Below are 27,405 nucleotides of genomic sequence, written 5' to 3'. Positions count from 1 at the left end.
CTCCCTCCATTGTATCCACAGAGCAGGAGCATGGCCCCAACACGGACCTGCTTGGCACCTCACCCAAAGCCTCTCTGGGTCAGTATGATAACTGGCAGGTGTGGGGTGACTGGGAGAGGGTGGCTCTCGAGGGCTCTTCTCAGATGTGCTGCTGCTGCCTGGTCTTGTGGACTGGGGCCCCAGGAGGCTGAGCACCTTAACTCTCTGGAGCAGAGACTGGGGTTGAATTTGTGGCTGCAACATTGACTACAAGGACTTTAGAACCCGGCCTTTTGAATGGTGAACATGGGTGGGCTGGTGTGCAAGGTCTGGGGTATGCCTCTGGGTCTAACCAAAGTGTGGGGAGGTCAGCATGAGACTGGACGCTTAGCCCTGAGGTCCGAGGTGGGATTGGTTTGTCTGGTTCATTTCATGGGATGGGAGGACAGCTCTGAGCTGCTCATGGCTGGAGGCGACATTGCCCTTTCTCAGCTAGTCCCTGGTCTTTTAGCTCTTTTCTACTCTTTCCTTACTGTCCTTCAGACTTGGTTCAGGGTGAACGATCCATTTGCCGACCTCAGTTTGTTCTGTTGACCCTTGGGGATTGAGGCAGGAAGCCAGCAGAATGACTGTCAGACTGACCCTATGAGAAGACTGGCATGGCTTGGTCTAAAGCGAGGTTCTGTAGGGGCCTCCGGGAACAACTTTGGCCTCTGGGCTTGGGAGCTGTGTGGAGGCTCTTAGCCATAGGTCTGTTTCTCTCCAGAGTCCATGTATCTGTCACCTAAAGGGGCTCTTCCTGCCAGAGGTAACCAACAGCCGCTTGGGAGCCTGGCCCCCTGCACGCCAGCTCCCCGCTTTAGGAACCGAGGCTGATGTTCGGCACCTGCCCCCTGCCTAGCCGTCTTCATGTTGGTTCAGGGACTTGGTCTCTGCTGCTTTAGGTCTAGTTCTTGTCTTAATCTGCTGGGAGTCAGTAACCTCCCTTCATCTTGTCTGCCTTTGGCTTGGGACTGTCCCAGCACTGTTCCATTAGTTGGAACTGGTGGTGGCAGCTTTGCCTTTCCCTGCCTGAAGCTGTTCCTTTTAGAAGCTCTTGCCAAGAAACTGCATGGCGTGGACTGAGCTGCTGCCTCTGACCTCCCTTTGTCTTCACTCATGCCCCACCTGCTTTCTCATGCAGAATTGAAAACCTCCCTCATTGGCAAGAAGAAGCCAGCAGCAGCTAAGAAAGGGGTAGGTGAGGAGAGGCGGTCTGGTGGAGTGCTTAGGAGCCAGAGTCAGACTGCCTGGTTCACCCCTTGACCCTACCACTTACTGGCTACATGACTTTGGCAAAGGTACTCTACTTCTCTGAATCTTAACTGTGCAAGGGCTGTTAAGGTGCCTCTCTTTAAGGGGCTCTTTGAAGGAGAGGAGTCAGAGCTCGTGTACCTGGAGTGCTTGGCACATGGGGAGCCCGGTCAGCATTAGCTGTTGTCAGGCCCTGAGGCCTCTGCTGGGGTTGTGTGAGCCACCTCATACCCAGCTCTAGCACAGGCCCTGTTCTCCCTTTCGGCTGTGCTGACTGGGCTTCTGATTTTTACCCTGAACTTTAAGAAGGAACCCTTTCCTTGTGGGTGTAGCTAGAGTACCCATGCCTGGGAGGGAACAGAGGACGTTGTGCTTGGCAAGTCCCCCATTACATAATTTTCCTCCTAGCTGGGCGCCAAGAAAGGCTTAGGGGCCCAAAAGGTGAGCAGCCAGAGCTTCAGTGAGATTGAGCGGCAGGCCCAGGTGGCAGAGAAGCTCCGTGAGCAGCAGGTGGCTGATGCCAAGAAGCAGGCTGAGGAGTCCGTGTGAGTGTTTGCCAGAGGGGCCCTGCGGCTCCTGTGGGATTGGGTGGGCAGGTAGGACAAGTCAGGATGGGTGCCGCTCTGACAACATTTGTTCCCTCCAAGGGTCGCCTCCATGCGTCTGGCCTACCAGGAGCTCCAGATTGACCGTAAAAAGGAGGAAAAGAAGCTGCAGAATCTGGAAGGGAAGAAGCGAGAGCAGGCAGAGAGGTTGGGCATGGGCTTGGTATCCCGAAGGTGAGGCTCAGCTCCGGGGTGTGGCAGGGAAATGCCATCGTTCTGGGAAGCACTGCAGGTCCTGCTAGCAGTTTGGGGTTCTGGGCTTAGTATGCCTGAAAAGATGGCTTCACTTATTGTCTTAAAGCACTTAGTACAGTGCTTGGCACATAATAGGTATTTGCTCACTATTTGTTGAATGAATGAAACACAGGATCAGCTGCTCTTTCGATTTATCCAAGTCTCAGGTGATATTTCTTAATGGCACTTTGGTGGGATAGTTCTTTATTTTTCAAGACCTGCCTGATGAGAATTGCAGGGCTTTTAACATCTCTAATCCCTGCCCTCTCAATGCCAGTAGTACTGCCAGACACTAACATCCGGAAATACTCCCGACATTGAAATGCCCTCTAGTTGACAGTACCCTTCCTGTCTCAGGACCACTGGCTTTGTGTTGCTCTGGTTTTCCTAAACAAAAACAAGGCTACAAACCAGTCTCTCAGTCTCTTACATATTTTGTTTGCTCTACACTAAGTGTTAACTAGAGATTTCAGTGATACTAGATTTTTGATCTCTTAAAAATTGGAGTATCTACCAGTGGTGGAGCCAGTAATCCTGGCTGCAGTTAGCTTATGTTGCTACTTTTGAGGGGGCGTGAGCCCCACCATTGGCCTTAATTACTTAAACACAACAGTCCACTGCAGAAGGTGGTGTTATCCCTTTTTACAGATGAGAAAATTGAGACTCAGAGCAATTAAGCAACTTGTCTGGAGCCCACAAACCTAGTAATTGGCAGAAATAGGTTTTGAACACAACTGTTTGATTCCAAATTCAGTGTATTTGGCCATTATGCTTTTTCTCTGGAAGAAGGTAAGGCTGAGTATTTCTGCTTAGTCTTTCAGAACGTGTGCCGGTCGGACTTTAGTGATTCCCTTCCAGCCTGTGTGCTCCTAGTGTATTCCACAGCTAATCAGGGAAATACAATTTTAATCCCGAAAAGAACTGTAGGTCTCCTCTCTTTCCTTTCTTTGGTTCCAGGAATTACTGGGTTAAAGGGTATGAACAATTTTTCAGTTTTTCTTTTTTGTAGTGTGAAAGGCTCTTTTATTTAAACCCAGCCCACCCAATTTAAAACCCTGTTGCAAAATATTCACTCCTTGGGGTTCTGCCGGCTAAAAGCTGCAGATATTTTTTAATGAATTTAGTGAAATTAATCCTTAAAACAGCTCTGTGGATCACAACACAGGAAGAGAGGCATTGAGAGTTGCTACTGCCTGCCCAGCTCGGTGCTTCTCACTGGACAACCACATAGCAGGTCCAGGTCTTCCTGCATAAGGCCAGGCTCTGTACTTTGAAATGTTGTCTTTTTAAAAGGATGAGATGATTAAGAACTCATCCTTTCATGCTTTTAAAAATGCCGGCATTTTCCTGATTCTGGGGCATTTTTTATCTTTTCCTTTTTATGTGTATGCATCTATCTTGGTGAAGGTTGTAGTGCAGCAAGTCTGTTCATTGTTTCTAAAGACAGCATTATCATTTGGTGCACATTAGAATTATAACAGGTAAATGGGCATTTGTTAGGGAAACCTTATTTTGAGAAAAATAAAGCAACTGTGTGATAGTTGAGGGTGTGCTTTCTAGTTTAGCACAGTTCTGAGCGCTCCCTGCTGGGCCTGGCCCAGCCCTGTGCGCAGGTAGAGGGAGAAGGCTCTGGGTGGTGCCCAGCGAAGGAGAACTCAGGTTTATGCCAGCCGCGCTGGGCATCTTCTCTTGGGCAGTGACACTAGTGCCTGGCTCTGCTTTTCTCCACAGCTCTGTCTCTCACTCGGTGCTGTCTGAGATGCAGGTTATTGAGCAGGAAACCCCAGTGAGTGCAAAATCCTCCCGCTCGCAGCTGGACTTGTTTGACGATGTTGGTACCTTCGCCTCTGGACCCCCAAAGTAAGGCTGTTGTTGGGCCACAGACTTGCCCACCATGCTTCTCATCAGGCTTCTCTGAGCCATTCTACTGTCTCCCTAGGTACAAGGACAACCCGTTTTCCTTGGGGGAAAGTTTTGGTTCCCGCTGGGATACAGATGCCACCTGGGGTGTGGAGCGGATGGAGGAGAAGGAGCCAGAAGTGACCATCTCAAGCATCCGGCCTATTTCAGAAAGGTGGAGTGGTCTAGGGCAGTACTATGCCGTTGATCTTGCTGTGACGACGGAGGTGTTCCCTGTCTGCACTGTCCGGTGTGGCAGCCACTAGGTGTGGCTCCTGAGTTATTAAAATGTGGCTAGTGCAACTGAGGAAGTACATTTTTAATTTAATTTAAACAAATTTAAATAGCCACATGTGGCTAGTGGCCACCAGATCAGACAGCGATCGAGCTTTGGTTTGAGCTGTGCGTATCATAACAGAGGGCCCAGCAGCCTCTTGTTCAAGGTCCATTTCTCTCGCAGCAGGGGCCTGATTTTCTGCACTCTGACTTCCTGAGGGTTATGTGTCTCTGACCCCCATCTTATTTTTTTCCTTAAAAGTTTATTCCATCTTAATTTGAGCAATGTTTAATTAATTATCTGCAAGTCATCCATTTGTAAAATGGGAACATAAGCAGTGACTTCACAGGGCCGCTGAAGGATTAAGATTAAATGTAATGAAACCTGAAACCACTAAGCCCAGTGTCTGTGTATCAGTGCTAGGTAGGAGTGACCATACAATGCCTTTTCTTCTACACTGGGATGCTTTTGAGAGTAAAAGGGGTTACTATTAATTGTGCCAGGAGTGTTAAGTATAAAGCCAGGCAAACTGAGACATATGGTTACCCTAGTGTTAGGCCAGTTTTAATTAGGAGTAGATTAGCAGTAGCGATATTATGACATCCTTGACCTTGAAGAAACTAGTGGTTTGGGGCAGAAGCCTAGGCCCCTCCAAACCACATTTCCACTCTGCCTGGGGGAGGTGACACAAGCTCTCTGTGCTTTGGCTTTAATGTGGAGAAGACAGGGGCCTCATCCAGGGGAGAGGGCTCATGAGTCCCAGAGCAAGTCAGACAGGGCCTAGGTAAGCACCCCCAGATTTGCCGTTGCTAGTAATGGGGTGGCAATACTGTCCACTGATAGTAACAGGAAGGGTTAGAGTCGGTGTGCCACATCCACCCTCAGAGTCACAAATCGGAGGGAAGTGGACAGCCGGAGCTCGGGCCTCGAATCCAGTGAAGCACGTCAGAAATTTGCAGGAGCCAAAGCCATCTCATCTGACATGTTCTTTGGGCGGGAGGTGGATACAGAGGTAAGTAGTGTCCATCCTGATGTGGGAGGCAGCAGGTAAAAGCAAGACCTTCCTCCCTGCCAGTGCTTTGGGCTTCAGCACCAGGGTGGCTTTCCTGTTTTTGAGTTCTTGGGTCATCACCCAAAAGCTCTCCAGGCCTTGCCTTTTCTTCACCATAGTATGAAGCCAGGTCACGGCTACAGCAGCTCTCAGGCAGTAGCGCCATCAGCTCTTCAGACCTCTTTGGGGACGTGGATGGAGCTCATGGAGGAGGTAAGGCCCCAGTGGCGTGGTGGGCACCAAGCAAGGCTTATGAGCAGAGCTGGAGGGCACTATGGACTGGGAAGGGCTTCCCATAGGGCTCTGGGTTACCCCTTCCCTTGCTTTTACAGGTAGCGTATCTCTGGGGAATGTGCTCCCCACAGCTGACATTGCCCAGTTTAAGCAGGGTGTCAAGTCTGTGGCCGGGAAGATGGCTGTGCTGGCCAATGGTGTGATGAATTCTTTGCAGGTAAGGCTGGGGGTGCTTGACTTGGGGTGGGTGGGCCTAAGAGTAGTGCTGGGAGGTTGGTCTTCTCACCACATCCAGGCATTGCTACTGGGTAGCCCCCCTCAGCCCAAAGGAGAGAGGGAGGGGCAGCTTCCTTTGAGCTCAGTACTAGGGCTGGGCTTCTCCTGAAGATGAAGCCACGTCTGTACTGATTTCCCCCCAGTCTTGTCACCTGGACTACTCTTTTCCTCAGCTTCTGTGAGATCAGGCAGGGCTTCCCCTTTGGGACCTGGCCACAACCCTGTTCCTGGGCCACAGTAAATATAAAACAATCTCTGCTATGGTGAGATTGGTGTTCTTCACCCGCCGGCCCCAGTACCCCAGTGCTGCCAGTTGTGTTGGGGGAGTGTGTGCATGCTGGGAAGCTGCCAGGGTTGGCGATGCTGACTTTGTTTCCCCCTCTCCCCGCCCCCAGGATCGCTATGGTTCCTACTGATCCAGGCTCGTGGCTCAGGCACCGTGGTGACAGCAGCAAAATCCCCTGGTTACCAGGCCAGGGAAGCTTGCCTTTGGAAGCTGGGGAGGAATTGTTACTTATGTGCGGTGTGTGAGCGGGGTGGCCTTTGAGGATCTCGGGTGAGGGGGACGGGCAGTACCAGCCCCTGACCTCTGCCCGTAAACTGAGCCCTTTCTTCTCTCCTCACACCCCTCCCGTGTGCTAGGTTATTGTCCTTCCAGTCCTACCCCCAATGCTGCTGCTCGCTTGTACTACCACATGGAGTGAGGGGAGGTCGTTCCCTCAGGATGGCTTGTCTGGGTCCAGCCCTTCCTCGAGTAGGGCAACTGAAAAGTATAAGGCTTTTTCGCCAGCTCTGGGATCCTTCTAGGTCACCTAGGGATTGGCCCCTGCCCTCTGGAACCAGCGGGGAGGTCTACAGTTAAGCTGTAGACCAGCCCCCAGGGAGAGAGGCTCTGGACTTGCTGCTGCTCTTGCTGCTCCAGTGGCCTCTTCTGGGCACTGTGAGAGGGCAGGGGAGGGGAACGACTTCATCTGGGCCTTACTAAGGGCTAGAAACTACCTTGTACCTAAAGATTTCATTTGGGATCAGACTGGAGGCCTGAGTGATGATCTGCTGTCTCACCACCTCACTTTACCATGGTCACTTAGAGGATTACTTTTCCTCTTGGGTGTCTTGGAGTCCTTACCATCCATATGGACCACAGGACCCTCTCTCCCTTCCTGAGACTCTGTCCTTTTCTCTTCTGCTTGGTGGCCATGGCGGGTCTCATCTGCCTTGTGGCACCCTCCTCTGGATGCTGTGAGCATAATGATGGCCAAGGAAGCAGAGGACATGAGGGACAGAAGCAGGCTCCTGGGGCTCAGCACTTTCTCTGCATCATCCTGGGCTCAGGGGGGCCTGGACAGCACCCCACCAGTGTGAGCTCGAGGTGCCTACAGAGCTGTAAGCCTCACCCCTTGGCCCCTGGGCCATGCACTGTGTCATCCTTGGTGCCATCTTTCCCAGCCATGCTGGCAGTTTGGGCCCACCCTACCCCCTTTGGGTTGAGGGTTGGGATCCCAAGCGACACAAACCACTCTTCCCACCACACCCTGCCCCAAAGGGACTTGACTTTCTTTCTGGACTGTTTGTATTGAAACATAGTAGTGTCAAATAAAGCCCCTCCGGGGCCTTGTGCCCCTGTTGGAGTGTAGTAGTGTCCTCTCTGGATCCTGCCTCCCTGCCCAGTGTGGGCCCCTCGCCTCACTCTCTGGGCTCCCACCGATATGGGTAGGGCGTTGGTGCCAAAGCTGAGGGCACTTTCTCCAGGGCCTCCAGCTTGTCTCTTCTCTGAAAGCCAAAGGCCCCTGGCTCCTTGGCCCTGTGCTGCCGCGAGGTCCGGTGCAGCCTCGACCTCACCACCCTGTTGCACGCGGAGGAAAGAGCTGGTATTAGTTGGCCCTTTAACTCATCCGCAGTGCCATGTGGCTGTGGGCAGGTGAGCTACCTCAGCAGCCCTGTGCCTCATCCCAACAGTAGGCTTGAGTGGGGGCATGTTTCTCAGTGGAGTTTAATAATAAAATATATAGACCTTAATGGAATCCTTTTAAATCCAGGAAGAAAGGATGTATATGTGTATAATCCCCTGGCTTGGTAACTACTCTCCCCTATAGGGGCTGTTAGAACCCCTGTGCCACCTTAGGGGTCCTCGGGGTACCGCTGTAAACCACTAAGCTGGAAGACGGACAGTTGAGAAAGGATGGGTGGAGGGAGCCGTAGGGCTCTGAGCCAGTGATTTCCGGATCTAGGACTTCCAGCTTTGGAATGGTCCCAGTGTTCTAAGCCAGATCCTGTGCCCCATCCCAAGCTGGTGTTCAGTAATTTGCATTGTAAGCAAGCTCCCCTGATGATTCAGATGCAGGGGAGGATTTTCCAGCTGTTTCATCAGCTGGAGATGTTTGTAGGACCTGGAGCTTTGGTAGGCCTGGAACTTCCAGTCCTAGCCTGGCACTGCAGGACTTTGGGAGCCAGTTCCTGGCAGGGGCCTGGTCTGGGCAGAAATGAGCCCAGGAGATGTGTGTACCCAGTGGTGGTGACCCCTGGTTTCGCTTCAGAGGAGGCAGCCTGCTCTGCCTGAGTCCCTCGGTTGGTTTTACTTTCTGGAGGACCCCTGGCTCATTCAAAGGAGTTGAAGATCACTTGTCTTGCCTTCCTTCAGTCTTGGCTGGAGGCTTGCACTCCTCGTGCCTGTCTTGCTCACAGCTGCACCCCACCGTCCTGACACTGAGCAGGTGCTTGGCCAATGTTTAATGAAACTGGCTAGAAGGCTGTGCAGTGCCGACCCTTTGTGGCAAGGTCTTTAACCCATTTCCCGTTCAGAAAAAAAAAGTGCAGCTCCCTGCTAGCGTTAATTTTACATAAACGTGCTCTTTGAAGCTGAAGCAAATTTGATTGGTTTTCAATGTGAAAATAAAATATAAAAACTTCTTGGAGTTATTTCTAAAGAATTTGTCTCATCCTAATTTAACAAATGTATACGTAAATTAGATTCATCAAATGAATCTGGCTAACAGATGTCATCACGCATAGGAATGCTACGTATTTCTAGGATTTGACATTTTCAGCAATCGAGAATTACTATATTTTGTAAATGGAAATATCACTACTAAAAACAATGCTATAAATAGAATGATGTCATTTGTTTCCCAAAACTTGATATACTAGAGCGATGTGAAAATAATAATAAAAGTGAGGTATTTCATGGCAAATTTTGGGGGTAGGGTTAGGACTGTAATCCGTGAGTTATCTCCAGATAAATGCTGCAGCTGCATGCGCTACAGGCGAGTATTCTCGGGGCACACGGGAAATGGGTTAAAGTTATGGGAGCCTGGTCTTGAACCCTCTGAGCTTGTTTCCTGAAGACCCCTTCCATCTGTGAGAACCTCTTTGAAAGGCTGCTGTCCTGTGCAGGAGGGAAGCCCTGTTCATTATCTGAGGCAGGTCTCCAGCACGGGCGCTCCTCTGGCCTGCACCTCCCAGTCCCACCAGAAGAGCTGGGACTCGGCCCCCCAAACCCAAACTCGCCCCTTCCCTTCACCCCCTCTTCAGTCTAGTGGCTTCAGACTCACCACTTACCAGACACAAGGGACTTTATTCATTTCACATTTAACTAATAGGAGACGAAGCAGTTTTTGAAAGAGATTGTCTACTTGCCCACCCTTCATGGCTAGTGACTATTCCTGCAGCAGAAGGCCACTGTGATTACGTCCTCCTAATACTCGCACTGGTATCACCCCTGAGCATGCAAGGCCCCATGTGGCTATTCATGGTCTTCCCGCTTTCCAGAGTTGCTGTGAGGAGCTGAACTTTATGTGGGGGACTGCCAGCAAACGGCTAAAGCCAAGTTACCTTCCCGGTGGTCTTGGTTCAATCTGCTGTCAGCTTGGGGCCTGACTAAAGCGCAAAGGCTGACAGGAACAGGGAGAGTAGGTTGTTAACTTTCTTGGGTCACTGCTTGGGTTGGCTGGTATCAGAACCCTTCTGGCAGGTCTTGGGCGGTAGCTGTTATTCAGCCTTTTCACCAGCAGAGGGCAGCATGGCACAGGGTTGGGAGAGGAGGTTGGGCTGGAGCCCAAGGGCTGGGTGGGAGCTGGGTACAGGGTGGTGTTGAGGAGACCCTTCAGACTCCTCAAGTCTCGGACTCGTCTGTCTCTTCAGTGGAGCCATCACTCTCTGTGTCCACTTTGCGGGCGTGATGGAGGGGTCTCCAGGAAAAGCCAGCCCGGTGAGGGGTCCGAGAAGGCAGGCAGCTGACCTCTGGACTGGCAGTGACTGAGTTGACCAGGCCTGGGATCTGGGCCAGCCTGAAGGAGGGAAGAAGCCCAGAGGGCAGCAAGGTGCCTCCTGTCCAGAGACCAAGACCTCCACACTCATGCGTGCATTTAGATGAAACCATGGGGCTGTATTCCCAAGGGGCTCGGGATACCTCGGGCCTCTGCTGGCCCCCAAGCCCTTCCCTGACTGACGTGGGGTGTTATGCATGAGCACTGTGTGACCCGTGAGGGTGCACTGCCATGTCTGGCATGTCTGGCCCCCACAAGGGGGTGGCATCGTCCCACCTGACACTTACAAGCGTTCCAGCTCCTCGTCCATGGCTGGGTCATGCATCAGGTCCCCTTTGTCAGGCAAAGCTCCTAAGAGGTAATTGGGGGCACAAAACTTATTATGAGGGTCCTTCAGCCCGGCTTCAGTCATCCCTTCTCCCAGCAGATGCCTCCGTGCCCCTCACCCTCATGTTTGCCTATTCTGCTGATCCTTGGAGGGCTGATTTATAAGAAATGGGGAAGTGCTCTTAAGGGAACTGCTGTGGGGGCAGGGAGTCTTGGGGACTGCTGGATACATTTAATTTTTATTACATTTAATAACCCCGCTGCCTGCCCTCCCTTACTTGGGGCAGAGACCGCAGCAAAGGAGACATCCCCAAACCTCAAGGTCACTGCACAGACAAGGTGATCCCCTTCCAAGACTAGATGGTGGGTTGTGAGCTGGTGTTGGGGTTGAGTCCTTCCTTGAGGCCCCAGTACTGGGCTGAAAAGATGCCAGAGATACAGGATATGGCCCAGGCTAATGACAAAGACCAGAAATTACCCAGATTTGTGCCCCTAAATCAGAGTGACCCCACTTTGAAGACAATGGTAAAAAATGCTGCCTCAGCTCCTCCAGGGAGGGTCTTTGGGGTAAAAAGAGAAGGCTGGGTCAGAGGCAGAACAAACTCTGCATGGCCAGAAGCCACCGGGAGAAGAGCTGTCCCATCTCTCTCTGAGCGGGTTTCCTCAGCTCTAAACTAAGGGAATTAATTCTTTGATAATGGGGAAAGGTGAAAGGACAGTCTTGGGCGCTCTTGGAAGCTGTTAACAGTGGGCGGGAAGGTGGAGCTGAAGTTTGCAGAGACAAAGATTCTCACCAGCCAGTTGCCAAGGGAAAGGAGCGCTCTGGTGGTCAGAACCTAGTTCTGGTGACTAACAGTGTTGGTCTCTAGAAAGCCTCACTCTTAATATTACCCATTGGGCTCTAGTTTAATCCCCCACCTCTCCAAAACTTTTTCAGATGATGCCTCCTGGTCCCTTTTGCTCTAAGTCAGTGGTTTTCAAGCTGTGTTCCATGGAACCCTCTCATTTCGTGCTGTTAGTGGGGTGCCTTGTGGACTAAGGGAAGAGGACAACCACTGTCCACATATGGCTGACAACTGGCTGCAGCCAGAGTATCTCCAGATCTCTCTTTCACACACCGGAGGGCAGAGACCATATGCTGCTTTTTCTCTCCCACTCTACCCAGAATTAGTGCCCTGTAAAGGTAGCTGAATGATTGTCCTTTTTAAAGGGCTTAGAAAAAGTGAGGGCAAGTGGTTAGTGCAGGCTGTGACTCAGATGCTAATTAGCTTTTCCTTTTCTTCCTAATGGCTGTGATTGGAGGAAAGGAAGGGAGGGTGGTCAGTTACCTAGGAGTATGAAGGAAAACCTAAGCAAATCCCCACCTGCCACCCCTTTGCTCTTCTGACTCCTCTTTGCCTCCTTTCTAGTTTTCCATCTGGTGACCTTGGCTACCAACCTCACTTGGTTGAGGGGTCCCCAGACCTGTGCAGGCCTCAAGCACTAACTGAGAGTAACTAGGCTGCCAGGTGGCATAATGCCAGAGTGGACCCCCAGTCAGTCCTGCTGGGGCGTGTGTTCCTGTGTACCCCAGAGCACCCCAAGAGGCTCTACATCATGTAAGAGCTAAAGCATCTAGCCTAGTACTTGGCCTACTGTGACTGGCATTTAATGAGTGTTAAATTTTCTTCCCTTTACCCCATTCCCTCAACTGGCAAAGGGAGGAGAATGATGTATTTCTCTTCTTTGAGACTCAGGAACCGGAGATTCTAAGCACACCCGGATACCACTTGAGGGGGGACAAATAAGAAACCCCTCAGGCTCCACTGGATGGTGGCCTGGTGACTCTTCTCCTAGAAGAGCCATGGGTGTGGGAGGGGAATTGGGGGGGTGAGGCCAACCAGTGAGAATTAAACAATGAACAGAAAAAACTGGGCCAGTGCAGGCCTTCCAACCCCGCCTCCCATTTTGCTCCCTTTTAGATTAGTCAGATTTTTTTTCCCAGTTGGGAAAAAGGCCTCCCCAGATACACCTCTGCCCTGTTTACAAATGGGATTCAGGTCTCTTTGATATTTAATCTCCAAAGCCCCTGAATAAATAGCCCTGTGTCTGCCCAACCTGTAGGCCACTCCCCGCAGCAGAACTGGGGATTCTATGGGGAGGGGCTGGGCATGCCTCTGCCATGGAGAAGCGCCTTCATGTTGGGGCAGGGCCTCGGGCAGGGAAAACAGTCCCTTACCCTGGGAGCGTGAGAGGCCTAAGAGGGCACTGTCTTGTCCCTAGGCCTTGGAGTCTGGCCCTGGGAAGTCAAGGCAGAGATGGTAATACCCTCTCCTCAAGGGACCAGCCTGCCAATAGAGGCTAGCTCCTACGTGGCTTTGTATTGTGGACCCGGAAAGGCTGGCCACAGCCAGCTCTGGCTTACCCAAGGCTTGGTTGATTCCGTGATGCTTGGAGAGAGCCACAAGGAATCCATAGAAGGTCAGTCTCTGAACGTTGCTTAGGACCTCTTTGACAAGTGCTGGAGGTGGGCAGCTAGAAGAGAGAATACATGCCAGAGTCAAAGACTAGCAAGGCGGAATGCCATCTTGTCCATACCTTCAGGCTTAGGAGGATGCCCAAAGCCAAGAGGAGGGGCCCGCCTGCCCTGGGGCCCTAAGACCCTGGGGGAGTATGGCACATGTCCAGGAGCAAGGCCTTGACAATGGACATAAAGGGCTGGCATGTTCGCCAATTGGTGCTTTCACTAGGGGGAAGTAGGAGGAAGGGGATGGGGAATTGGCAATAGGTGACAGCCTCTTCTTGGAAGAAACCCAAACTGGCAACTCTGTCCCTAAAGGGATTTTGTGCCACACAGGACAGCTAAACCTCCCTCTCTGTGGAGTGAATTTTTGTACAGTCCATGTTTTTTTCCCTTCTCTCTAAAAAGTCAAGGCCAATCGATCTCCAGGGAAGAAGGGGCCAAGCTGGTCATCTACAGCTGGTCTTGCCCAAATGAAAGCAATCTTCCCTAAGTGAGCCAGCTGGGGAGCCTTTCAGTCAGCAGCCTGGTCCAGGGGCAGATGGCACTGTTCTGATTTATACTATGACCATTAAGGGCCCTAGAAGCCCTGGACCAATCAGAACATCCTGCTAGAGATGTGTTCCAGGGTGAGCAGCCCCGGCCACAAAGTGGGGTCTAGGTGCCCATTTCTCACCTGTACTTGTGCCGGTCACACAAGTTCTCTAGGCACTGGGAGAACAGTGATGCCTCGACTCCCTCCAGCATGCTGGCTTCACACAAGGCAGGCCGCTGGCGGTGCTGCCCGCTGGATGACGTTGGCACAATCACCGTCTTGGGGTTCTTGCCTGACAGTAGGTCCTGATAGATGGCAGCCACACTCTCCAGGAATTCTGGGTACCACGGATGGAGGGGGCACAGGTCAGACAGAGAGGACATACTTTATCCCTTCATTGTGTCTTCCCTTCTCTGTTAGCTCAGCTCCACACCAGCATCAGTGCTCAGTGCATGGTGTCCTGGGAGCTGAAATCCTTAACCTCGTGTGACTGCACTCACGACAATGACATGCGCTTTAGCTCAAATGTCCCTTCCTCTGGGCATTTATTCCTAGACCAGGTGAGATCTCCCATTACAGACTTTCACAGCACCCTGTACTTCTTTGTAGCACTTACTCGACGATGAATTTCCTAGGTAATTATTTGTTTACTCTGTCTCCCTGCTGGAATGGAAGATCCTTGTATAAAGGCAGGCGCATGCCTCGTCAACCTGCCTGCCCCAGCACCTGGCACTGGGCCTGGCACATATTAAATGACTGTAAGTATTTTTTAGAAGAGTGAAGATGTGCACGCTCGCACTGGTAAGCCCCATCCTGTGAGGCCACCTGCCTCTGTGACTCAAGAATGCATGCTGGCATACCAGTGTGGAACAGGAAGCTGCAAGCTGCTAATTTATTAAACATTTAAAATCATTTTCAAAGTTTAGTAGTAGAGCCACTGTTAGTAAGCAGTGACTTAAGGCCCATCTCACCGCTGACTGACACACTGCTGTGCGGTCGTGATGCTTGGGGCCCAATGCTGCTGCCTTGTCCTGGGATCAATGAGAGAAGGAGGCCCAGGAAGCAGCGAGGGGAGAAGGTTCTCCCAAACAAACATGGCTGCTGCTTCTCTAGGGCCCAAGAGCTTTAGAGAAATGGGAGATAAAAGCCTGGAGCTGTTAAGAATAGGTAAGGAGACCCCAGGCTCCAGCCCCTGCCTGACCAGGCCCTTGGGCTGCCATCAAGGACACAGAATGCGGCACCTGAGGCCAGGGCTGGCTGGGGCCACCGATTGGCAGGAAGGCCACGTGCAGGCTCCAAGGACAGCCTTCTGTTTACTGGAAGAGCCATTTTAAATAAGTTTGTTTATGGACAGAGTCAGCAATTTCTAAACCCAACATTCCGTTCGATGTTGCTGTGTGTGAGCTGCTGCACATTTGTATTTATTCATCTATTTTTAATCCACCTGATCCCAGAAAGGGTTTAAGGGCACAGTTGGTGTGTAGTGGGGAGCAGGCCGGGACTGTGAGATAGGACTGGTGTGTGCTTATTTAAAGCTGTGTGGGTGGAAGACGTGCGCCCACACACGCATCAGGGCCAAGGGAGAGCGTGCCGATGGCAGTAACGCCGCAGAGCGCCTGAGAGCCCTGGCTTGGGAGCGAGTCCTCTGTTCAAGTTTGGGCTTTGCCACCTACCAGCTCAGCGACTTTGGCTGCTTACCTCTATAAGCTTCTCTCTTAAAGGACCTACCTCTTAGGGCTGTTGTAAGGATTAAAATCATCAGTGCTAAGCCTGGCACACAGTAAGTTTTCGATAAATAGTGAATTTAGGTATCATTACAGTGGTGTGTGGTGTTGTTGTTGTTACTGTCATGAACATTCAAACTGATTTGTTGCACTGCTGGCTGGAAACGCTGTGGTTTTCCATGTCTTGAGGAGGCTGAGGGTGTAGGCTCTGCAGATTGAATCTTGTGATCACCAGCGACGAGATCTAGACATCCAGTTAGTGACCCACAGTGAAGCACACCACCGGCGGAAGCACGGGAGAGACATGTGTGTGCCAGGCCCACAGATGGAAAGGGCCCAGGGTAGGAAAGGGAGATATGGTCTCACGGGAGCCACGTGGGGCCCCGGAAGACTCTCACCTGAGTAGTAAAACTGGATCTGAAAAGCAAAAAGGAAATCTGAAAAAGACATCAAGCAGTCCATGGCATCATCCATCAGCACGATCCTGAGGGGGAAAGAGAAAAATGTGTGTGAGAGAGTGAGAGTGAGAATGTGTGTGTGTGTGTGTGTGTGTGTGTGTGTGTGTGTGTGTGTGTGTGTGTGTGTATGAGAGAGTGAAAGCATGTGAGTGAGCCATTCTTGGGGCTCTAGTCTTCCTTAGGGCAGCAAGACATCGGGAGATGGCTCCCCCAAAACAGGTTCTTCCCAGTCACCTCACTTCTCCATCAGCTGGGCTCTGCAACCAAACTGAGCTGACCCATTACCAAGGGCAGGCTCCAGTTCGGTCTCTGTGGCACCAGCCAGCGGATGGAACATGAGGGAGGAGTGGGGGTGGGTGGCAAGGAGAGGGTGCAATTGTAATGCAGCCAAGATTTCTCTTCATATACTTAAGCTGTAAATCCTTTCATCTTGTAGTGAGGACCATTTAGTTCAGAATAAATACCGCTGATCAGAAAAGGCAAAAAGAACAGCCAAGAGTTTTAAGGGAGTCTTGGCAAGTGGTACTGAGTTTTAATAAGCTACCAAGGGCCAGAAGAGCTACAGGCACCTCCATCCTGGGACACAGATGGCGGACAAGTGTAAGGAGCTTTGGAGACTCTGCACTGGAGAGGGTCAAAGAACACACCCCATCTTGGGACACTGTGGTGGCCACTGCTCCTCCCTGCTGTCCACTCTCATAAGTTGACCACCTCCTGGTTTTTCTTTTCTCTCATACCTCCAACTGCACATCCACCTCGCAGGAAAAAAACCACGACTATGAAAGGGATCAGACCGAGGCCATATTCATACTCTGCTCATTGCCACATCGGAGAGAGGACAGGAAGGCAAAGAAATGAGCACCTGCTGGGCTCCACCCCGTGCCAAGCAGGGTGCCAAACTCATCTACTGAAGGGGAGCTGGACCCCCAATCTGTTTCTGGCTGTCCTTCTGGCTTTATCTTTACTTTTAAAAATTGTTTTACTTTGCTCTCTTGTGTAGTTTTCTAAATCTCTCTACCTCCCCATCCATGTCAGAGGGTCCCCAAACTGGCAACTGCATCAGCTCCAGAGAGAGTCAACACTGCCCACCTCTGGGGAAGGGGCTTTAGAGAGAATATAATGGGAGCGGGGCCTCTGGAATTTTGCAAGGCAGCTGGCCCTGGTTTCTGATCTCCCTGGAAAAGCGAAAATGATTCCTATATCTAGTCTTTAGTTGTACAATGATAACAGTAGAAATAGGTATCTCAGCTTCATGGCCGGCACTGTACAAGGTATTTAACCTACATTAATTAAATTTTACCCCACAACAATCCTATGAGGTAGGTCTTGTTATTATTCCCACTTTATAGGTGACGAGACTATGTCTCAGAGACGTTAACTTGCTTACATTACACAGCTGGTGAGTTTGCCTGAACCACAGGCCATATACTTTCCATTAGGTCGCACTGACTATTTCAAAAATAAAGATAGAGCATAAACGCTAACATTTATTTCTTAGTTTCTGTGGCTAATCCATCTTCTTTCTTTTCACCTATGCCTATGGCCTAACTGTTCCTCATATATCTCTTGGGGAATTAAAAAACTGCCCCAACTAATAGACTCAAACATTAAAATTCTAGCTGGAAAATAAATATATTCGAGGCCAGAGGGTGGAAAGAAGCAATGCTGCTTATGGCCACAGGAGGGCGCCCTGGTCCCTCTATCAGTGGCTTGTGGGACCAAGAGCAGAGCCATAGGCCAAGTAGTCACCCCGATTTCTCATAACCTGAGGAGAACACAGGCAAGCAAAAAGGATAAGATTGGGCACAAAGCCCTATCTGGATGCAGAGGGAGAGATGAGAGATGTAGAGATTAAGGGCAAGTAAGGTGGGCCCGGGTTAGCAAAGACACCCAAACTTCTTAGGAAGAGTGAGCTAGCTCCAAGAGTGCTCAGGAAGGAAGAGCCACCAGCACCCCAAAGCTTTTCTGTCCCAGGCTCAGCAGAGAAGGATAAGTCCCCAGAGAGGCCAGTGACCTTTCCTTCCCGCCCTACTCCCAGGACAGCTAAGAACCCGAATGGCCTGAAGTTAATTACTAAGGAAGAGCGCTAGGCTGAGAACATCCCTAAGCAGGAAACCACGAAGGGGAGCCAAAGCCTTTGAAGCTGTTACTTGGCTTCTCTTGTTTATCATCAACCTGGACCCAGCGCTCCTGTTTATAGCAGTTACCTCCATTTACTATTTCTTACCTTACCTATTCATCTATTTATATCGCAGTAGAATTTAAATACCATAAAATTCACCTTTTAAAAGCATATATTGTTTTTCAGTATATTCGCAAAGTTGTGCAACCATCACCACTGTTTAACGGCAGAAGTGGTCATTCTTGCTGACCAACATGCTCCCGAAACAAGCCCTGCCACACCAGGGCTTCGAGGACAACTGCTGTAAGCATCCTCCTCTCTCAGCCACAGCCAGGCTAGAAGCTGCAGACAGGGTCCGCCCTGCCAGCCTCGGAGCCGGCCTGCAGCTTTCTGTCCTGGGCCATTCTTGACTGCCAACATCAGCGGGGGAAGAACGAGCGCACAGCCGGCAGAGGGCAGGAGACCCATCGGTGCAAGGGCGGCAGCCTCTGCGGAGCCGGGCAGCTGTGTGTGCTCTGGTCTTGACCCTGCTCCTTGGTGGGCTGAACCCTATACCAGTCAGGTGGGACCAGCAGGCTAGCTGGGGGAGGCAGAGAGTGGCAGGGGCTTTCTTTCTATGGGACATATGGCTGGGTCCCAGCAGTACGTGTGAAAAGGAATGAGGGGTTTTCTTGATTGTAACCAGTGAGACTGGCTGCCAGGAAAGCCAACTGGATCTCAGCTTTCATTAACGGCAATACCACCCACCACCCCGCTCAGCTAGAAACCTGGGAGTCCTCCTGACATCCTGGAAACTCCCTCCCTTGCCCACCCACATCAGTCACTCACCAAGTCCTATCGGCCCCACCCCTGACATGTCCCTTGAGCTCACCTACTTCTTTCCACTTCCACAGCCACCATCCGACACCCACCTCCACCCTCTTTTCCTTTTTCCACGGTTCTCTGCCAGCTCCTCATACTGTTCATATCTGTCTTTGACCCTGGACTATAAGATCCACCAGGTGACACCTCTGTCTCTCTGCTCGTTATTCGACTCCAGGGTCCAGGTTAGGTCACAACTGGGTGACCTAACCAGTTTCCTGCAACCACTCCTGCCTCCTTCTAATTGAGTATCCATATTGGGGCCAGAAAGGTCTTTTTTAAAATGAGAGAATCTGACCGCTCTACAACTCTGTGTAAAACCCTTCACGGGCTTCCCATTGCCCTGAGAACAGAGGCCCCCGTTCTCACCCACACGTTCCGCCCTCTGCCTCTTCTCTCCTCTCTAGACTCCTGGAGGTCACAGGAAGCAGCCCTCACTATGTTCCACCACACTACCCTTCAGTTCTGCCCTATGCTCCCTCCTTCCCCGGGCCCTCTAGACAAGCCAGTGACTCTAACTCTTAACGCTCCCCGCCTTCCATGCCCCTCGCCTCGCCTACCTGATGCTAATTCCTCAGGTTGTAGCCTACACAGCACCTCTCTGGGAAGTCTTCCCTACCCCAGACTAGGGTAGGCCTCCCTGCTGCTGGCTTCCACGGTTCTCTGCCAGCTCCTCATACTGTTCATGTCTGTCTTTGACCCTGGACCATAAGATCCACCAAGTGACACCTCTGTCTCTCTGCTCGTTATTCGACTCCAGGGTCCAGCATAGTGCAGGGCACATAGCAGTCACTCAGTAAATATTTGTTGAATGAAGGGAAGCATGACTAAATGAATAAGAGAAGCCACAGTACCCTTTCCATTCTCCTGGCCGGGTGACCTCTGGATACTACTTCAGCTCTGGCAGTTCATTTAAGAGGGATAAACCAGAGGCACAGAATGAGGAGTCAGAGTGGCAGAGTCTTCAGACCATGATATGCAACAAATGACCGCATTTAGACCCTTCAGCTTAGAAGAGAAGACTAAGGAGGAAATGAGGGCTGAGACCCGACTTTTGAAGGCCGCCTCCGAGAAAGATGTCACAAGGGTCTAGAGTTTGGCTCTACAAGACTTTTTCAAGTTGCTCAGCTCTGAGATAGTGGCTGCTTTATGAAGGAGTGAGCTTTCTGTTGCTGCAGAAATTCAATCAGAAGCCTGAAGGCTTGTATTTCCCAAAAGAAGCTTCTTCCAGCTGACAGTGTTGTCCCAAGTGCAGACAGAACAGTATCTCTTGGTAGTGCTGGTTCTGGTGGGGGAAAAGTTGGCTGTTTGGAGGACTGTGATGGCAGAAAAGTCTGAAAGACTTATACAAAAGTGCTTTTAGCAGCATCATGTGCTGTACTGTCCATCTCCACACTCACATTCTGTCCCATGAGAGATCTGGCACCTGGCACTGGAATCTCGGCAGAACTGTGGGAGAAGGCAGGCAGGAGGCTTAGAGGTCTGCCTTTGCCTTTGGTGACAGACAACTCCAGGTTGTAGCCCCTACATCCCGCAGACAGCTCCTTCCCCCTGAACTCAAACTTGTCACCACCCCCGGAGGCCTCAAGGAGGAAGCTCTTGGAGACAAAGTCACCCGTATGTGCGTATGTGCCGTTTTCCAGTTGATGGCAGCTGGCTCAACACCCCTTCCTGCCAGAGGCCTTCTGCTAATGTGCCAGCTGCTTCTGACACCTGGAGGAGCCGGGCCGTCCCCGCTTTGAAGTGGAGCCAACTGAGAGCTGCTGCCAACAAGAGTCTGTACAAATCTCTTGGGTTGTGGAAGGATCCTTGCAGGCCGCGCCTCTGGGCCAGACAGAGGGACTCTGGAGAAGAGGCGAAGGCACTCGAGTTCAGGCTGGCTCCGAGCAGAACCATGTGAAGGGTGGAGTCTAGCGCAGGCGACTGGAATGGACAAATAGCACTTGGCAGGGTCTGTGCTAATCCCGAGGGGCTGGCGGTTCTATCCCTCCCTTGCTGACCTCCAACAGCTGGATGCGCTGGTTGGCTGGGGGTTCGGCGGGTGCCAAGGAAGCAAGAGCTTCCAGTCTGAACCTACTGACTTGCCAGTTTCCTATCTGCCCCAAGGGTCAGTGTTCCTGGTCTAGTGGCACAAGCTGTCCCCGTTTTCCTGCAGTTCTGGGTTTTGCAGCCCTGGGATTAGATGCCAGCTCCACCTCTCACTGGGCAAGCTATTTTTTCTCTCTGGGCCTCAGTTTCCTTATCTGTAAAGAAGAGATATCATAGTTCCTATTTCACAGGATTCTTGTGAAGAGTCAACATGATGATGTATTAGTGTATAATAAGTACCAAAATAAGTGTTAATTGCTATCAATAATTGTATTTTAGCTGGTTTAAGATGCCGGAAGAGCTCAAAATAGCAAAAAAGAAAAAATATATATGTGTGTGTATATATATATACACATATACATATACATATATACATATATACACATATATACATAGCATCCCTCTGCATATCCCTCTGCACATATATACATATGTGTATATATGTATATATGTATATGTATATGTATATGTATATGTGTATATATATATATAATCAATCTCAGAGGAAGGAGGTGCTGCCAGCACCCACCAGGCAGAGGATCTCAGGCGGAAGCTATCTTGTTTCGCGTCCACTTTTGAGAGAGGCTGGTACTCAGCCAGAGCCTGAAAGAAGAGTCACCTTCCATGACTGCATGTCTTTTGGGAAGTCACATGACCAGTCTCCTTCATGGGTGCAGCTGAAGTGTGTCCCCAAGTCTGTTTGGGTTCACAGTCTGTTTTAACGTCAGGGCCATGAGTGAGAATGAAGCACACTCTGGCTACCTTGTCCAGGTTGGAGGAAAAGGGCTGTCGTCAAGGCTTCCTGGGACACCTGGTTAAGGCTGCCCCTCGTCTGGACTGGGTTGGAGGCACCGTCATGCTGCACAAGCTGCCACAAGTCCAGGCCGTCAAAGCCATGTGGGATGTCCAGGCACTGCTCTGCCCTGGCGCCAGCCTGCATCTCCAGGGTACCCCAAGCCCTGCCTGTCCTGTAGTGCCTAAGAAGCTTGCTCCAGAGAATGTGGGTGACAAGGACAGTTGCTATTCATCAGGGGCTTCCTCTGTCAGCACTATATATCAGTCATTTTGTTTTCCTCTCACACTAATCCTGTGAGGTAAGCTCAGTGAATACCTTTACTGAGAACATAAAGGTTCAGAGAGATTAAGAAACTTGACCAAGAGTACAACCTAGAAGTGAAAGAGCTGTAATTCAAACACAGGTCTCTCTGATTCTGTTACAGTTCCGAGACCACTTGCGGCTGCACTTGGCAAGGAAAAAAGTGGGCTTTGTAGTCTCTAGTGGTCTCACCTTCCTGCTGGTGACAGGTGTCCCTTCTCCCACCCTTGGTGTTTGCTATCAGTGTATAGCAACTGCCCCCAGGAAGGCTGAAAGCTTAAGTCCCAGAGCTGTTTCTTCCCTGCAGACAGCTGAAGGACCCTGCTCAGCCCTTTTAAACCCCACTGTCCTGGTAGGAAGCCTCACAGCAGGGAGAACTGCTCCAGGCCCTCGGGATAAATCCAGGCATACTTCACTTTATTGTGCTTCATAGATATTGCATTATTTTGCAAATTGTAGGCAAGATCCTCCACTAGCAAAAAGATTACGACTCGCTTTAATGCAATGCAATACTCGCTTTATTGTGTGGTCTGGAACTGAACCCATAATGTCTCTGAGGTATGCCTGTACCCGAATCCAACGCATGGCCCCAAACTCCTCAAACTCCAGGTCCACTGGCTTCTCGAAGTTCCTCTGGGTCATCACTGGTGATGGCCTGTCTTCCTCCAGGCTGTTTATTTTCCCTAGATTGCTTTCCCCTCTCACCACTCTCTACCACTCCCATCTTTTTTGTTTGAAAAGAAATATTTAAATTAGAAAATTACAGAGAATAACATAACAACTGTGTACCTACTAGCTAACTTTATCGAACCTTAACCCTTTGCCATCCTTGCTTCAATTTTTAAAAGCTTTGTAAAATATTACATACACCACTCAAGCCACCTGTGTACCCCTCCCTCTTCCCTTCCTCTACCCTCTTCCTCAGAGACCACCACTGAAACTTGGGGGTTTTGCATTCATTTCTGAAACATGGTGGCTTAGCATCCCTCTGCATATTTTTATACTATATTAACTCATACAAATGCCTATATTCTTAAAACATTATGTAGCTTTTTTTTTTTTTTGCTTGTTTTCAAACTCTAGGTATCATTCCATAACTTGATATTATCAATGTTGATGCATATGTATGTATGTCTCTGTATTCATTTTAGTTACTGTATAGAATTCCACTCTATGAAGGTACACACTCTATCCTTTCTACTGAAGGGGACATAGATTGTTCCGATGGCAGCTGTTACAAGCAGTGCTGCACGTTTCCTTACAACCAGGTACACTTGAACTTTTTAAGATTTGCCCCCATTGTTTCAAAGTGATTACATCAATTTATACTCCCACCAGCAACTTATGAGAATTCAAACTGTTCTACATCCTCACCAATATTTGTATTGTCAGACTTTTAAGTTTTTGCTAATTTGATGGGTGTGAGGTAGCATCCCAATTAGCATTTCTATGATTACTAGTGAGTTTGTGCATAAATATGCCTATGTATTTATTAGATATTAGAGTTTTCTCTTCTGTGTATTACCTGTTCATATCTTTGGATTATTTTTCTACTGACGTTATTTATAATTTTCTTATTGATTTGTGAGAGTTATTTGTAAAAAAAATCTTGAGACTACAAACTTCTGCAGACTAATCTGTTGTTAGTTATTTACACAACAAATGTCCTCTTCTAGTCTCTAGCTTGTCTTTCAACTTCGTTTATGGTATTTTTTGTTGAATAAAGATTTAAATTCTTAATTGCTTGGTAGTCCAGTGGTTTCTAGTTCAGCATTTTGACTGCTGTGGCCAGGGTTCAATTTGCCATCAGGAAATTCTTGATTCCTAGTTGACATTTCTCCTTTCTCTAGAATGTCAGCTCCACGAGGGCAAGGATTTTGTTTGGTGCACTGCTCTGTCCTCAGCAACTGGAAGAGTGCCTGGAACATAACAGGCACTCTCAATGAATGAATAAATAAATGAAACAATGATCAATCAATGAAACAATGATTTAACTAAATGAATGCTATTTTGCTTGTGGTCAAGTTTATCAATATTGTCTACTGGGTTTGGGTTTTTTTGCATATTATTTAAGAACTCTTTAACTACCTTGTAGCCATAAAAATATTTTTCTCTATTCTCTTTTAACAGTATTATAGCTTTGCATTTCACACAGGTCTGTAATCTATGTGAAACTGACTTCTGAATATGGTACGAAGTAGAGATGTATTTTATCCTATGTGAACAATTGCCCTACCACTACTTATTGAATCATCCCTTTTCTCACTGCTCTGCAATGTTACCTTTTTATAAATCAAGTTTTTATAAATGCACAGATCATACTGGCCTGTAGAGTATGATCTACTTGTCTATCCTTACTCTAGTAACATACTATTTTAATTATCATGACTTTGTGATAAGTCTTGATAGCTGAGAGGGTAAGTTCATCTATTACTAATCCTTCAGGTCCCTAATTCAACATCTCTTCCTCATGGAAAAGCCTTTCATGATTCCCTAGGTTAGCCTGGGTCTCCCTTTACATGTTCCTATAGCGCGTCATTTATTTCATAATGTCTGCTGCTCTATCAGGCTGTAAGTTCCCTGAGGGTAGCACATTTGTTTTGCTGGCTGTCATAGCCTCTCCACAAGCACGATGACTGGCATGTAACAGGTACGCAATAAATATTTGGTGAATGGAAGAATGGGAAAGGAAAGGATAGTCTGTTTTAGAGAAAGACCTTTTCGGGCCACAGTGATACTATTAGATGGCAAAGTCAGATCCAGGGAGGATATCTATGCAGGAAGATATTGCAAGGGAGAGGCATAAAGAAAGAAAGACACCAAGAAAGCATAAAGCTGTATCCTCAGCGAATGGCATGAGGTCTGTCAGATAGGAAATGCGTAGTAAATGTTTGAAAAATGAATACAGAAATGAAACACACTCTCCATTCACTAATTATAATTTTTAAAAATAGGCAATATTTTTTAGGGCTCTGTGACAGGTATTTTACATGCATTATCTCATTAAATCCCCAAAACAACTCTATGAGGCAGGTGCTATTATTATTTCCATTTTACAGATGAAGAAACTGAGGCTTAGAGAAGTTGCTCAGTATCACGAGCCAGTAAGTGAAGGAACTGGATTTGAATCCGGTGGTCTCTAGCTCCTGGACCCGAGTCCTTCACCCTTAGGCTATCCTGGCTTCATGAAACAGAGACCAGCTAAAAAGTGACTCTCTTCATGGGGGTGAGTTGCTATGTCTAAAATTAGATTCTTTAGGCGTTTATGTGCTTTTGAAGCATATTCAGCATATAACCATAATAAAGGAGCTTTTCCTATGAAACATATTACTAACTAGGGAATCAGGCCTTCAGTAAGGGAGAAATGAGTTAAGTCCATGGTTTAATAAACCCTGCAGGTGATTCTGATGCACTGTTTTAAATATTCACCCTTGGAATAGAGCTTCTCAGTCCTGTGTCACTTGGGCCTTGAATGGGTTACAGGTGTGATGGTCCCCTTGGCCCAGCTGGGAGGAAGCCAGAGTCTGCAGGCTAATCACAGGCAGTCTTGTCTTGACTCTTTTTGTTATATATTATTTTCTGAGTGTCAGCATTGTGAAGTGGAAAAAGGCCAGAAAGCGCTGCCTCAGGAAATCCAGGAACTTCTTATTTATTTTTTAAAAATCTTATAATAATAATGCCAACATTATTTTAACAGCAAGAAATTATTTATTGACTGTCTACAACATGCTAAGCAATTTACATATTTTTTTTGTTCAAATCTTACAACCACCCTTTGAGTTAAATATTATTATTATCGTCATTTTACAGATAGGGAAACAGGGCTTGGTGAAGTTGAGCTCCTCAAGGTCCTCCAAGTGGCATATACACACAGATCTTTTTAACCCTATGACACCTGTGCTCTTACAGGTCACGGTGAATACCATTACTTCTAATGTTGAAAGTTTACTCTGTGCCAGGCATTATTTTAAACACGTTACATACTTCTTCAATTATTTCAACTCTTATTAGTCCCCTTTTACAAATGAGGAAACTGAGGCTCAGAGAAATTAAATAACTTTCCCAAGGGCAAAAGCTAATAAATCATGAACCAGGATTTGAACTCAAGAAGTTTGGCTCTTACAGCCACTATGGAAAACAGTGAAAGTTGCTAAGAGAGTAGATCATAAAAGTTCTCATCATAAAACAATTTTATAATCGTTTATGGTGACAGATGTTAACTGGACTTTTGTAAATATATACAAATACGATGTTGTATACTTGAAACTACTATAATGTCCTATGTCAATTATACGTCAATAAAAAAAAGATAATAACAAAAACAACAAGAAAAAATAAGTCTGGCTCTAAAAGCATGGTCTGAAGCACCAGGAAAGCCTCCCAGTCCATGAAGGATGGAGACAGAGATGCTATGGTGATCATCTGGGGATAAAATTACTTAACGACTCCCACTGCTGCAGGACTGTGAGACGTGGGGAGGAGCTCTGGCTGGGCACTGTCATGGAGTTTGTTCTTTCCTTTCCTGTGTTTGCAGCTCACACCTGCTGCCCCAGAGCCTGGCAACGGTGCTTGCACCACATGTCAGGCGCATGCAGAGATGCCATGCCCCTGAACAGGCTTTGGAGGACAGTTGCTTGTGGATTACATTCTTTTATGCACACATCATCACACGCTGGAGCCTCCTTCTGCAGTCTGTCCCCAGACCTCAGAGCCCTGAGTAAAGGGAGCCCAGCAGTGAGAGGGGAGAAGGCAGTGCCTCTCCTGGCAATAGCGACTGCCTTAAAGGACTAAGCATCCCCATTTGCCATTCTGGTCAGAAGCCTGGGCTCGAGTGTGGGGAGGTTGGGATCCTGGACAAAATGAGAATAGCCTACACAATCAGTGCACTTTCTGGGATATATACAGTCTTTCTACACACACACCAGCTGGAGTGGGCCGGGGAAAGAACGGCATTGGGGAGGTAGGACTGACATCTGATGGTCATACACAGGGAGAAAACAAACGTCCCCCTAGTTCTCAATGTATCTCTAATTTTACAGCCAGCATCCTGAGCATTGCCCTAGGCCCTTCTGTTGTTTACACTTGTGTTCCCACAACTCCCTCACACTGCCATTGATTGAACTCATGACCATGCTTCCTCCTCAAATCGAAAGGTCTGAAATTTCTATCAAACAATAGGCCTCTTGGTGAGGGAGGGTCACAGCTAGGGTAATATCACTCCAGCAGCCCCTTCATACCAAGAACTGTAAGAACCTGTGGATTTCAGAGGACTCTATTACTTCTACTCTAATCTTGCACTTACACATATCGGATTGTTTGGAAGGGTCTGGGAGATGGGCAGGGCAAATGGAAAGCTGTGGCTGCTGGGGGTTCAAATTCATACAAAAGGTTCACCCTCCTAAACTTGTCTCCTACATTTCAGGAATGGGATAGGAGGACAGTGGCTATTCTGGAGTGATAGAAACCATGGTGACATGTCACAAAGTAGTGGCAGGCAGTGACTGGTACCCAAGCGATCCTCTTCTAAACCAAATGTCAAGCTCTTTTAGGGGCAGGAACTATAACTTACTCATCACTGTGTTCT

The 27,405-nt window shown here is 48.9% G+C and overlaps 2 protein-coding genes across 3 annotated transcripts in view; one reads left to right on the top strand and one right to left on the bottom strand.

Moving 5' to 3' along the window:
• ARFGAP2 (ADP ribosylation factor GTPase activating protein 2) overlaps positions 1-7,481 on the top strand; it is a 10,649-nt gene extending 3,168 nt beyond the window's left edge. Inside the window, exons 6-15 of the mRNA XM_011356935.2 lie at positions 22-78; positions 1,163-1,215; positions 1,681-1,817; positions 1,920-2,051; positions 3,843-3,971; positions 4,051-4,185; positions 5,173-5,299; positions 5,458-5,551; positions 5,671-5,789; positions 6,244-7,481. Of these exons, the coding sequence (XP_011355237.1) occupies positions 22-78; positions 1,163-1,215; positions 1,681-1,817; positions 1,920-2,051; positions 3,843-3,971; positions 4,051-4,185; positions 5,173-5,299; positions 5,458-5,551; positions 5,671-5,789; positions 6,244-6,264 (1,004 nt within the window). The 3' untranslated portion in view covers positions 6,265-7,481. The remainder of the gene's footprint in view (positions 1-21; positions 79-1,162; positions 1,216-1,680; positions 1,818-1,919; positions 2,052-3,842; positions 3,972-4,050; positions 4,186-5,172; positions 5,300-5,457; positions 5,552-5,670; positions 5,790-6,243) is intronic.
• Positions 7,405-27,405, bottom strand: part of CUNH11orf49 (chromosome unknown C11orf49 homolog) — a 139,985-nt gene continuing 119,984 nt past the window's right edge. Inside the window, exons 5-9 of one of the 2 annotated variants that reach the window (XM_011356937.1) lie at positions 15,595-15,680; positions 13,614-13,809; positions 12,842-12,951; positions 10,398-10,461; positions 7,405-7,691 (exon numbers count right to left, since the gene is read on the bottom strand). In XM_011356937.1, coding sequence (XP_011355239.1) covers positions 7,532-7,691; positions 10,398-10,461; positions 12,842-12,951; positions 13,614-13,809; positions 15,595-15,680 — 616 coding nt within the window. In that variant the 3' untranslated portion in view covers positions 7,405-7,531. Of the gene's footprint in view, positions 7,692-9,399; positions 10,132-10,397; positions 10,462-12,841; positions 12,952-13,613; positions 13,810-15,594; positions 15,681-27,405 lie in introns of those variants that run through there. The other variant, XM_011356936.1, reaches the window with a different exon arrangement.

This window comes from Pteropus vampyrus, unplaced genomic scaffold, assembly GCF_000151845.1.
Source record: "Pteropus vampyrus isolate Shadow unplaced genomic scaffold, Pvam_2.0 Scaffold31, whole genome shotgun sequence".
Classification (NCBI taxonomy): Eukaryota; Metazoa; Chordata; class Mammalia; order Chiroptera; family Pteropodidae; genus Pteropus; species Pteropus vampyrus.
Note: the sequence above shows the minus strand (reverse complement) of the source record. Positions and strands in the feature narration are given on the sequence as shown.